Here is a 12,859-nt window from a genome sequence, read left to right on the forward strand (position 1 = left end):
ATATATATATATATATATATATGTGTGTATATATATGTATATATACAGTATACAATAACTTGTATTGTCTTTTGAATTAAATGAAAGAGAATTTAAGAAAAGCTGAAATTTATTGGAATGAGAACACACCACACACAAATGTGTGAGGTAGGTTTCAAAATAGAAACAAGCAAAACGGCAATGACTCTAATCAGCTCCACAACTAGGCCAACTTGTTGTCTCGCTCTGAGTTGCCAAGTGTCATATTTAGGGTAATGCTTCTGGCCATCAGAGTTCAATTCCACAATTTCCTGAAGCCAGCAGAGATATTACAGCACAAAAAAAAAAAAAAAAAGTACAAGCATGCTCATATTGTATTTAAGTTGTATACATGGCTCAGGGGGATGAAAGTGAGGTCGATTGTTTATACGCAGGAGAGAGAGACAGTTAAGAGGAGAGAGGCTGACACAAACACTGAATAATGTAATACTTTACCACAGAAACACTGGTAACAATTTTCCCCGTCAACTTACTCACCATGTCCCCTGAATATATGTAATTACCTAGAAACTCATGCACGCAGTCGCTCAAACAAAACTCCACAGCTCCATTAGAAGCCGTTCCATTCACAGCATCATCTCTCAAACCTAATCAATACCGGCCATGACAACTCACCAGATCCTCGGCGGAATCATTTGTCAGCTGAGCGATGGTTTCGGCTGCAATAAGAGATTGTAACACAGTCTCAAGGTAAACATATTTGATGATTGTTTATTATTACACAGCAAATTAGCCCTTTTTGTGTAAGCCCTTTAATAACTTTTTGTTTTCTCCTCCAGCCCTGTGCCCTGGGTGACACACTGGGTGCTTTATCTCTCTTATGAAGCCTCTGATCGGCCCCGCTTGCACTCACCATTTATTCAAATGAGCGATATTACAGCCGTTGAGCATTTTAAATGCAATTGAATGGGCTGCACAGCCAACGCTCATAAATATTTGATTGTGCAACACATGGCTCCCATGGGCAAGCATGGCAAAAACTAATTCAAAGTAATACACCTGAAAAATAAACAAAATAAAGACAATAAAAAGTCAGTTTAGATGTATTTATTTTGTCAAATCAAATGATAAATGTTTGACTAAGATGTTATGAAGATACTGTAGTAGATCTCTGTTTTGTGTTTTTAGCTGTTTTTAGTTGAGATCTACTGAAGTTCTATGTAAAAATAATGAATGATCAATATATTACCTGTTGTAGATGTCACTTTGAATTGAGTTATTTGTTAAATACAGTTTAATTTTGATCATACTGATGAGCCAATGGCTAGTTTAAGCAAGGCCAAGAGCTTAATAAATTGTTGATATTCTACAACTCCAATCTCAAAGATTTCATGAAGTTTTTGTTCAAATGCTAGTTATTAAAGCTAAGACCTAATAACTTTAGTATTTGATGGATACCGTCATTTCCGGAGTGCACCAGAATACAAGCTGCGTCCACTAAATTAAAAAAAATAATAATAAATTTGTACATTTTTATGTCGCGCAGGTCTATAAGCCGTGTGTGTCCACGTTGTAACATGAGATATTTACAAAGAAAGATTGTTTAAAACTTTTAATTAAATACGTACCGGTAACATGCACAGATATGTACAGGAAATGTTTTGTTGTTGTTTTTCTGAACAGTGCCTGTAACTTGGCTGGTTCAAAAAAAAAAAAGTATAGTAGCCTACCAGGAAGTCATTGATTGCTATATTCATCTTCCTCCTGTGCAAGCTTGTGTTGTGCTTTTCATCACGCCTTTCAAAACCTTTTCAACACCCTCCCCCCTTCCACCGAGAACCAGAGAGATGTGTAATAAAGTACAAACTGCATTGGTTACATCTAGAGCACTAGTTTCCAAATTGGGGTCAGGACTTTGACCTTCAGGGGTGCTTAGCCCCCAGTGCGGACAACGGCTCTTGACTTGAACAACGTGGTGGCCACTGGCGTCCAAAGCATTCATAATGTGGCGGGGGGCACACTGGTGGGGAGGGTCTGGGGGTCCTCCCCCAGAAAAATTTGAAGCCTGCAATCTGGTGTATTTTAACTGTTTGTTAAACATCTACATGTACCTACACAACTACTTAAACCAATAACTATTTTAAAGAGCTCTGCACAAGAAGCAGTAGCACTATGCTAACGGCGTGCAATACAGACGCGCTAGCTAAGATTCTACAGATGTAGCACTCTGCTTTACATTACACAACCTAATGAATGTTTTGTACAAAGTCAGTTTAGTGTCCACTGATCATGACAAGCAAAGACTCAACTTATGCAACCAGAAGTCGCAACATGTATCTACATACAAAACACACAAAACAAAGTACAACTAGCTTTAAGCATTAACTTTTAATTTAAACATTAATTATGACGGAAAATGGAGGATTTACCTGCAGTTACCTTCATATAGGTAAACATGTGGTACTTCCTGTTTATCACTGTTGTATTCAGCTGCTTATGACGTCGGCCGCAGGACTTTATCCATCTTTTACATTTTTCCAGACTCAGTTTAGGTTTTGGAAATGGAATAAACGGTATTCCACGCTCTAAAGAGGGATATTCAACTAAATTGCTCTTGGGGGGGGGGGGGGGGCACAGTTGCTGAAAGCCAGCAGCTCAGGGGCCAGACATCCAGCAACTTAAGTAATTATGTAAACCAATATTACAATAACTTTTTAAACTAGTTTATTTTGTTTTACTGAATCATGAATGCAATACACAGAACCCAAACCTAGAACCATCTAAAAAATAATAATAAAATATACTTTATTTTTCAGGGGTGCTGAGTTAAAATTTAGGGGTGCTTTAGTACCCCCCCAAAAAGAGGCTAAAATTGCCACTGATGTGGGATATAATACATCAAATGATCAACCTCATATGATCTCAAGAACTTAGGATAATAAAAAAAAAAAAAACATTGCTAATGTTGTATTCTTACATTCAGATTCACTAAAAATGTAAAGAGTAGTCATAAGTTAAAGCATATAGTATCATAATTGTTAGGCTGTTTGAGTTGTCATTATGGCCATTTATTCATCCAGCTCTAACAGGAATCACAAGTCTATGCCAGTGATGTTGGTTTGAGAACCACTGCTAAAGGAGTAAATGTATTTTATACATCCAAAGCATTTTCAAACATACGATAATGACAATCGTCTGCTGGTTGCTCCTTGTGCTGGGCTGAGTGACAAAGAACTGAAAGGAAACTCAAGTAAACAGTTTAGTTTTTATTTTCATTTCATTTTTGTCTGCGCTGCCTTTTCATGTTATGTTTACTCTGACGGCATCATTTTGGTTGTCAGCATACATAAAATAGGTGAAAATAGAACTTTTTTTTTTGTCGTAACATGTGTACGCTGTCATTTCATTAAATGTCAAAACAGCTGTGACATATGGACAATTGCAGACTACTCCTATGAAGCACTTTTACTTTGAAAAAAGTATTCCTTTTATTGAGCGTAAGAGTTTTTCTTCTCTTAGACATCAGGTAAATATATTTCCTTCCTCCCACCCAGTCTTCTTTCATCCACTGTGACACCTTCAGCTTTCAGCATGCTGCAACAATCTTTGCCCTGAGCATTAAGAAACCCTCCTCCTGCGTGCACTGCTGGCACCCAGTGGCTGCTCACACACAGGTCAGAGCACTGCTGTTTGTTGTTATCCTACAGTGCTACTCAGAGTATACAATCCAGGGATTACTCTGTGTGAGAGATGCTGACGGTGTTGCACTCAGCCTCTTTCTCTCTGAGCTGACCGCTGCTCAGTCCTGTCTCACCTCTGGGTGGATTTTTTTTCTTCTTCGGTTTTCCCAGTAGATTGTACTTCGGCCCACACTTTACTTACTGTTGAGGGTTTCTGAATAGTGCCTTCAAATCACCTCTGAGTTCACATAACTCCCTAAGATCTTGTGTTTTTGTCCAGCAAGCACAGCGAAACGCCAGAACACTTGTGCTTTTGTTGGTGCTGTAATTGTCTAATTTTATCATAATGTGAGCAACTGTTTATTGACTTTCACCTAATTGCTACAGGGGGTTGGCATCCCCTACCCCTTTGGTTTATTTATTTATTTATTTATTTATTTATTGTCTTTTGTTCCCACATGTCAAAGGAAAATCCCAAGGAGTTTAATGATTAAGTGCAGCAACAAAAGCCCAAACGCTAAGGTTGAAGGCATTTCCTTTGACACAGAGGCAGAGCGCCCTCTAGTGGTCAGGTTGTTGACTGTGTTTAACCATTATCAAATCAAATATTTAAAAAGCTAAATATTTATTGAATGATGCACCACAGTTCAAACTTCACAACCTCAACGTATTTATAAGAAGTTATTAATTTCTGCTGCAATCAGGGTTTGATCAGTGAATATTACTTAAGCCATATTAACTGATTTAAAACATGTTTTTATGTGAGAATTAATTGTCAAAATAAGAGTTTTTAGTGTGTCTTGGCATTTTTGCTTACCACCTAAGATTCTGAGATATTGCTTTAGAGACTGTTTCGCATACAAATTTAATTATATGCCATATGTGTTGTAATAATCAAAATGTATTATATTATGAGCCATTAAATTTTGCATTCAAAATTCCCTGTAAATGTGTTTTAATTAGGCTGATTGAGTCATCTTTGTGTTTGTAGGTTCATGCTACCTAAAAAGCATTACACATGCTCAGTTAGCAACTTTGACCAAACGGATACTCAGAGCTTTTGTAACCTTGGCACCAAGATTTATACTCAACCGTCTGAAGATATGCCTGTTTGTGTCTACACCTGCACACTGAGGGAACTTCTGAAAACAAAATGCATTTATTTATTTATTTATTTATGTATTTATTGCATTTGCATGCATTTAAAATAACTTACACTCTGCCTACTCTCTTTAAGCATCTTTTTTTTTTATTGCAGCAGGTGATAAATACTGATAAGAAACAGCCTTGATGCTAAGTTCAGTCAGTTTGACTCAAGTAATATCTGTGATATGAGCCAACAATTACTGTCAAGTCCAAGTTATTAAATGTTCTGGAATGTCAATAAATTAAAGCTGTACTGAGTTGGTTTGAAGAGAATGAACAGTTTTGTGACGTGAGAATGACATATTCACTCATTTTAAGTATCATCTACAACAATTGATGAGACAAGTACCTGATAGCAGCTGTTAAGATACTCACACTTATACACTAAAAAATACACAATTGGCCACAGCTTTGAATCAAATGAGATTCACTGTGACACAAAAAGATGCAAAAATTTGTTGTACCCATTTGTCCTTAGATGACCACAGTAGTCTTTCTATAAACACATTTTTTAATCTATCCACCAAATGAAGGAGAGAGGCCGCCCAAGGTACCAGCAGAAATCAAGCATTTATTTATTTATTTTTATATTTTGTAATATGAACGTATTTGTTGAAAAGAGTTTGTATTTTGTTAACTTTCATTTAAATGTGGTTTTCTAGTGTTAAAATCAAATATGGGAGGCCTGTGGTGCCAGGAGGAAGCTGCTTCACTGCTCTTAATGAACACACATGGGTGCTGAATGAATCATAAATACACAAGTTTTCATTTTCCTTTTTGTTCCATCCGTTTCTCAGCAAATCCACAAACGTGCGTTCTGATGTATGGAGGGCGGTTACGATTGCTAAGCCTGCCTTTGAAGTATGCTACTGTGTGAAATTAATGATTTGGCCAACTTGGAGGAGTGCAGTTAGAACCAGCAAAAAAGGTTTTAATTTAAAGCACATAAACGTAGTTCAAAATACTGCAGCCATGTTTGTTCCCAGATGTCTGAAGTGTTTTGATTAAGCTCCATTTTCAGTAAGATTTTTGAAAAGTCTGCGCAATCGTTGGTCATTTAATTGGTCTATCTGCAAATAAACATTACTTGTTATATGCATATACATAAAAAATGAGATGATTATTAATTTATTTGTCAGCCAAGTTTGTTTACTTGGGGATAAACGTACTTTTATATGTATGGAATTGGGGTCTTTTAGCGCCACACACCTGTGAGAAAGCAATTTGTTTGCGAGATGTACAGTAGCACGTAACAAAATGCACTCTGTCAAACTTTTCAACTTTATAAGTTTGGACATATTTTATGTGACCGCAGGAAAAACTCAGATGTAATTAATTATATTAATTATTTAAAGCCATGTTTCCTTAATGTCAGGAGTGGTTGTTTGGACCCAGAATTGTGCACAGTGATTTATCACAGCTCACTACAAACCTTAATGAGACTACTGTTGATGTGATTCATTATTTCTGTGCTTCTGTGTATGACTGATATTAAAACAGGTCTATCTATATTAATTTGTAATCCTGACAGCAGATGTTGTCATAGGATAACAGGAAATGTGCTTAAATATTTAATTAATAAAGAAGTTGTAAACACATTAACTACAAGCTGTGCTCCATTGTGGTCTCATTAGAAAATAAGACTTTTGCCGCCCTTCAAGGTGTTCTGTTCCATGTAAACCACAACATATCAGTAACACTGAAAGCAGCAAATGTCCATTTTATTCATTTGAGTGATGCAGAAAAGTTTATTCCTTAAACAAGAAACAGTCCAGACCAGACAGAATTTATGGTTTGCACGCAAAACCTTTGCAAAGATCTATATACTTTCTAAAAGGATAAAGAACACCCCTAATAAAAAAATGCATCTCAGATAACCTAGTCTTTTCATTGTTTTGCATTCTGAGTTCTAGAATTGCGTCGCTCGAGGTGGTTGCATGTTGGAGCAGCTCTGTTACTTTCATTCTGAGTTATTGCTTTTGAAAACTTTAATTCCTCTTTTTTTCTGATTTTTTTTTTTTTGTTTGTTTGTTTGTTTTTCCCCTCTGGTATTGAATACTGTGCAGCTGGAAGAATGTTGATGAAACCTTTTTACTTTGGACGTTTGTTATGATGCGTAACCAAGGCAACAAGGTGTTTCTTTCCTTTTTTTTAAACAACCAGGAGCAGCTGATTAACATATCAAAAGCTCAAATACCTCACTGCAGCGCCAAATCCCAAATGAGTGGAAAAGGAGGCGTTGTGGATGAATTCCCGTCAACCTGGCAGCGGTGCTCGAGTACCTGACCGCTGAGATTCTGAAGCTGATGAGAAACTCAGCTCGTGCCAACGGGACTGGGATCATTTCTGCCCGTATTCGAGCAGTTCTGCTGCCCAGGAGGACTGAGAGTCCCACCGGATCGGACAGCAAGTTGGTTCCGGGTGGACAGATTGATATCTGTGGCCAGATTCTTCGGCTTCACTGCAGGAGAGCCTTCCTGCCCACAGCTATCAGCATCTATAACAACTCTTGAATGAAAACAGGATGATGAGCTATATCCCTCTGGGATTAATAAAGTATTTTTGAATTGAATTGAATATTGACAAAAGTCCAAATATTGTCTTTCAGGAAGGGTTTTTGCAATCTTCCACATCCCATGTTACCTTTATAAATACTTTGAGGCTGTATCTGCCAGGTATCCACGTCTTGTTGTCTTTAAGAAAAATCACTTGCTTTGCTTTGCTCTGGGCCCTTGAGCAAGGCCATTAAACCCCACCATCTGCTCCCCTGGGCACCCTAGATTGCATCTCTCTGCTCCACACAGAGGGCTGTGGTAGCTCGGTGGTCTGTGGTTAGGTCAGGAAGGGCATTCGGCATAAAAAACAACCGCCAAGTCTTCATGTGTTAGTTAGCTGTAGCCACCCCTGACAAAGGGAGCATCCGAAAGAAGAAGAATGTAGTTTACATATACTTCATTGTCAAAATTGAGTTTAGTTTAGTTCACCGTCGACTCCCAAGGAAACTGTTGAGAAATATTACACTCCTAGATTCTGTATATTTTAACCTTGTCATTTGAATGGGTGAGGCAAATGGGTTAAAGACGAGGAACTCCTCTAAGAGTGTCAAGGACAGGCCACATGGAGGCTTAAAAATCCATAAAGCTACAAATCATCTTGGTCCATGCGCCTCTAAAGGTTCTTTGAGCCACAACCTGCAGCTGGCTGATTCAGTTTAGTAATCAATATGTTTTCTGTGAGCATAAGCCACGGTAATCTGTTTACAGCACCTTTCCTCTCGCTTGTTCCTCTCATCCTCTGCCCTTGCAGCCTTGGTTCTAACCGAAGGGCTGTGATTTTTTTTTTCTAGCAGGCTTTATGAAAACAGGATAAAAAATTGATGTCATGAATAGTTGAAACTACCCCCATCCCACCCTCTTGACTTTCTTCAGCACAAGGACCAAACTGAGACCTGGCCCTACGAAAGTGGATTAGAGGAAATGGGTTGCAACTCCTCGCCTGCTCTCAGAATTCATCTGGATGTCATTTATAAATGAAACGCATAACAAGAACTTGAACAGGAAACTAACGTGCATTTTGAATGTTTTACACCTGGCACATTTCTTTATTAATTCTGGTTATGAGAAGATAATTAAAAACATTGCATCATTTTCAAAAAGCAATCTCTAAATCCCAGTTATTCAGTGATGCTGGAGACCAGAAGACTGGAGCATGCCCAGACTGCAAATGTCAACTGATGTTGTTTCCATGGAGTTCAGAACACGAGGCTGCTCTACTGACTGTCAAATGCAACATTCATATCTAGATATGTTTATATTTTATATATTTTTTCTACCTTAGGGATAACAACTTCATTAAGGACTTTCCCCAGCTAGCTGATGGCCTCATGGTCATCCCTTTACCAGTGGAGGAACAGTGTCGAGGGATCCTGTCAGAGCCGTTACCCAACCTGCAGCTTCTATCAGGTATTTGAGGATCCATTTGAAATGCTTTCATATATTTCATATCTTTTTCTTATTTCATATCCCAAATCTTATGTTTTTATGTGTTTTCTTCTTTTAAAAGATGGTCAGTTTTTCTTTATTGGTAATGTAACTAATGGATTTCCGTTATTCAGTTGCAGTGTGACACTCATTAAATGTGGGACTTTATCAATATGACACGTCAAGTATATTTTATAATTTCATTGTATTTATATTTTTTAGATGACTGTCACTGTAGTGTAATAAATTAGCTTGTGCAGCCTTTTGTTTCAAAGTCCCATCCCATCATTTGTCATCTTGTGATGTGTTTTTTTTTATATATAAATGAGTTAAAATTAATCAAATTTTGATATTCCAAACAATTCAAAGGAGACAATTAATAAATTACCTCAGGATCATGTCAAATAAAGACTTTTTCAGGCAGGAAAAAAGCGCAAAAAATGAAATCTGAAAGATCAAGAAAAGTCTCTGAAAGCACTTTTTGTTAGATTTGCGAGGAAGGGACAAGGATATATAAATGTTTATTGCTCTTTTAGTTTTTCTAAATGGAAAGACACAGTTTAAGGAAGGAGTTAAATAGAAAACCACAGCAGCAATCTCAGGCGTGTCCAAACAGTTGCAGGCCCACTCTAATTTCTCTAATACCTGACCATTTTACCCAGTTATACGTGTACTTTTACCTGTTCCATCCTATTTTGTTCAGCACAAACCCAACGTCTCAAAATCTTCACTTCCACCCTCTTTTCTCTCCATTAGCTAAATTGCTTTTTGGTCCACAATGACCCCTGAGATTTCTTTTTACTGGGCATCTGCTTCCAAGCACACACTCCCCCCAGCTTTTTTTTGTTTTTTTGCGTAGCATGAATGTCTCAGGTGAATAAGATCAAGGTTCCCGTAAGCAAAATATTTATTTATTTCCCACTTGCTCTTCACTCTTTGCGGCTCTAGTTCTAAACCGATGTCAAAGTTTGGTAATTGAATTGCACGGAGAGCCGAGATTGCTTGCACTTCTAATGTCAGCAATCCAATTGGAGTTCAAGCAGCGCTATATATCACCATTGATCTGGGAGCAGCTGGTGTACGGGCAGCGATGATAAACGACGCTAAGGCAATAATGGCTGAGCAATAAACTGTAATGATGAAAATGAAATGATGCATTTTATTTACTTTTCTTATTTATTATGAATTTCTGCTTCTGCGTGACTCTGACCTTGTAAGCTGTTTGAAGTGGATGTACTTACTGTCTGATATTTGTACCTGTTGCTTTTACCTTGCCTTGTTTTACTGTGTTTCTGCTGCTCTTAGGCGATGCCCAGTTCAGTGAGGCGGTCGGCTATCCCATGGTCCAACAGTGGAGAGTCCGCAGCAATCTATACAAAGTTAAACTCAGCTCCATCACCTTATCCACAGGTATAAATCTGATTTGGGCTTGAGCATTTAGATCTGCATCGATTAAGACCTAAAACAAGCAGGATGTTTGTATTTGACTATAAATGTCCATGGATCTTATTTAAATAAGGAGCCTGTTCAATATGTGTCCTCTTCCTCCCAGATATACATTCAGCTGTGTTTGTTTGTTTTCCATCCCGTTGTTGACTTGATAGACTTTTCTAAGGTGCTGAAAACGCTGTCAGGGGAGAGCACACGTGAGGAGCTCTTGGCTTTTCTCCAGGAATATGGCAGCCATTATGTGTCTGAGGGTCTGTACGGCTCCGAGCTCAGCTGCAGCATTTACTTCCCCAGCAAGAAGACCCAGCAGCAGCTCTGGCTGCAGTACCAGAAAGGTGAGTCTGCTAAAATACTATGAGAAAGGTCAAAATTGCACATGTGCAATTGTATTTAATTTTATTTATTTTGTGGTATATCACCCACTGAGCAGCAGATGCAACTTCCTCAGTGTTGAGTCTAAACATAACCTGCATGCAGATTTTTGGCTTTGTATCAAGTCAAGACAAAATGTTGAATCTCTGTTCAACTGAGAGCTGAAAATGGATTTGATTAGTGGTAATTAAACACTTGAACATGTTTGTGTTGTACTGTCAAATAAAAACATAAAGCAGGATTCATTTTCATGCAGCCCATCAGTGTGGAGCTACGCATGCCACTGACAGGAGACAGTTACATTCACATTAATAAAATAAACTGAAAAATGTTTGAATCAGAGCTTTCAACCTGTACTGCACACAAACAGTTCATGGTCTAAGTATATTCTGGGAGAACTTCTTCATCCGTGTGACTGCTGAGCTCAGTTTGAACCCTGACCCCTGCGCCGTTTATCCATCGTCTTTATCCGCTTCTTCCTTTTCGAGTCGCGGGGCTCACTGGTGCCCATGGCCAGCCATCACTGTGTGATAGGTGGGGGACACCCTGGACAGGTCGCAAGTCCATCACAGAGACAAACAACCATTCACTCTCACTCACACCTAGGGACAATCGAGATATCAATCAGCTTAGCATGCATGTTTTTGGTCTGTGGGAGGAAACCGGAGTACCCGGAGAAAACACACGCATGCACGGAGAGAACATGCAAACTCCACCCAGAGGGACCCCCGGACCAGGATTTGAGTCATCGGCCTGCGCTCGCTGAGGCAGCAGCTCTACCAGTTGTGCCACTGTGCTGCGCCATTTAACTATTCATGCTAAATGTATCTTGATGCGTTTATTTAACATCCTAGTTGTTTTAACACTTTTAATACTTTCTCTTTTAAATCAAATGTACTGTAGTTTCATTGAAGCAGACTTGTGTGTGTGTTTTAGATGAGTTTTCCCGTTTAGGTCTAAACCAAGAAATACAAAAATGTTGTTTGTAGTTTGATTCGTTAGTGGGTTTTTAAAAAAATCCTCTCTACTTAATAGAACAGCAAGAGCTTCCCCAATTGTTTGCTGTTGCCCTCCCTTGATAGTCATTTTACCTGTAGTTACAGTCACAATTTGGGGTGTTAGAACTACAAAAATGGACGTCTTATTTCCATCCTAACACAGACCCTGTAAACACTTATAGATTTTACACTTGACTCATTAATCTGAAGCATTGAAATAGCCATACTGACATGATTTGGATGGTGTGATAGTTGTCCAGCTCTGAAACTTTTAGTCTGTAGGAAAGTGCCTTCAACATTTCAATTTCTGGGCAGTGAAATGGCTGTAGGCCTTCTAGATATATTAAAGTAACATTTATAGTATAATGCATCAATTACCCTTAGTTTTAATCCTTGTAAATTTGAACTTGTGGGATTTTTTTTTATTGCCGTTTCTTGCTTTTAGGATTGTCTGCCACCGTCTCCAATGCATAATGAACACAACCATTTTTGTATTTACCAATACCTTCAACATATGAAACAGTTATCATTTTCACAAAAAGTTTTTTTTGTTGTTGTTGTGTGTGCATATATATACGTTTTCTTTAAAGTAACTAATAGCGGAATAGTGTAATGGCTTAAGTGTAATAGTGTAAAGAATCACTGCTACACACGTTTAAATATTTGGGTTCATAAATGTTTATTGCACTCAGATTATTAACAACACAAACATGAATTGAGTACAGAGGTGTCTTCATGGGTTCAACACATTTTCAAACTTCTATACAGCATCTAAAGAATTGAACATGAACGACAGTGGTTTGGTTCAAGGAAACAAATGCACCAGTTGTATAAAATAACTGCAGGAAGTCGATTCGCTCAAAGGCTCACCACAGACACAAGGACACTTGACTTTACTAAAAAAAAGTATGCTTTTATTTTTTCTTGTAACATATATTCTCATGTGAAGACTACTTTTAGTGGTCACTATTTTTTTTTTTTTTACCGTGAGAACGACATGCTGATGAAACAGGACTAACTAAATAATGTAATGTCAGGATATGGCTGTGACAAACTAATATAAATGTAATATTTCACATTTGTTTCGCTGTTTAAACCATTCGTTTCTTGGATTTATCAACTTTAGGTTGGTTTACAGTAAAACAAATACTGTAGTTGAAGATCAGCTTTGTGAAATATTCATTTTAAAGGCTGAGAATAGGTTTGTATATATATATATATATATATATATATATATATATATATATATATATAT

General features: G+C 37.8%; 1 protein-coding gene across 1 annotated transcript in view; it reads left to right on the forward strand.

The window, feature by feature from the left end:
• Positions 1-12,859, forward strand: part of LOC119424522 (astrotactin-2) — a 320,640-nt gene that overhangs the window by 243,362 nt on the left and 64,419 nt on the right. The window contains exons 14-16 of the mRNA XM_037692008.1: positions 8,643-8,767; positions 10,091-10,195; positions 10,390-10,569. Coding sequence (XP_037547936.1) covers positions 8,643-8,767; positions 10,091-10,195; positions 10,390-10,569 — 410 coding nt within the window. The remainder of the gene's footprint in view (positions 1-8,642; positions 8,768-10,090; positions 10,196-10,389; positions 10,570-12,859) is intronic.

The sequence above is a fragment of the Nematolebias whitei genome, chromosome 18 (assembly GCF_014905685.2).
Source record: "Nematolebias whitei isolate Nwh7 chromosome 18, NemWhi1, whole genome shotgun sequence".
In the NCBI taxonomy this organism is placed as follows: Eukaryota; Metazoa; Chordata; class Actinopteri; order Cyprinodontiformes; family Rivulidae; genus Nematolebias; species Nematolebias whitei.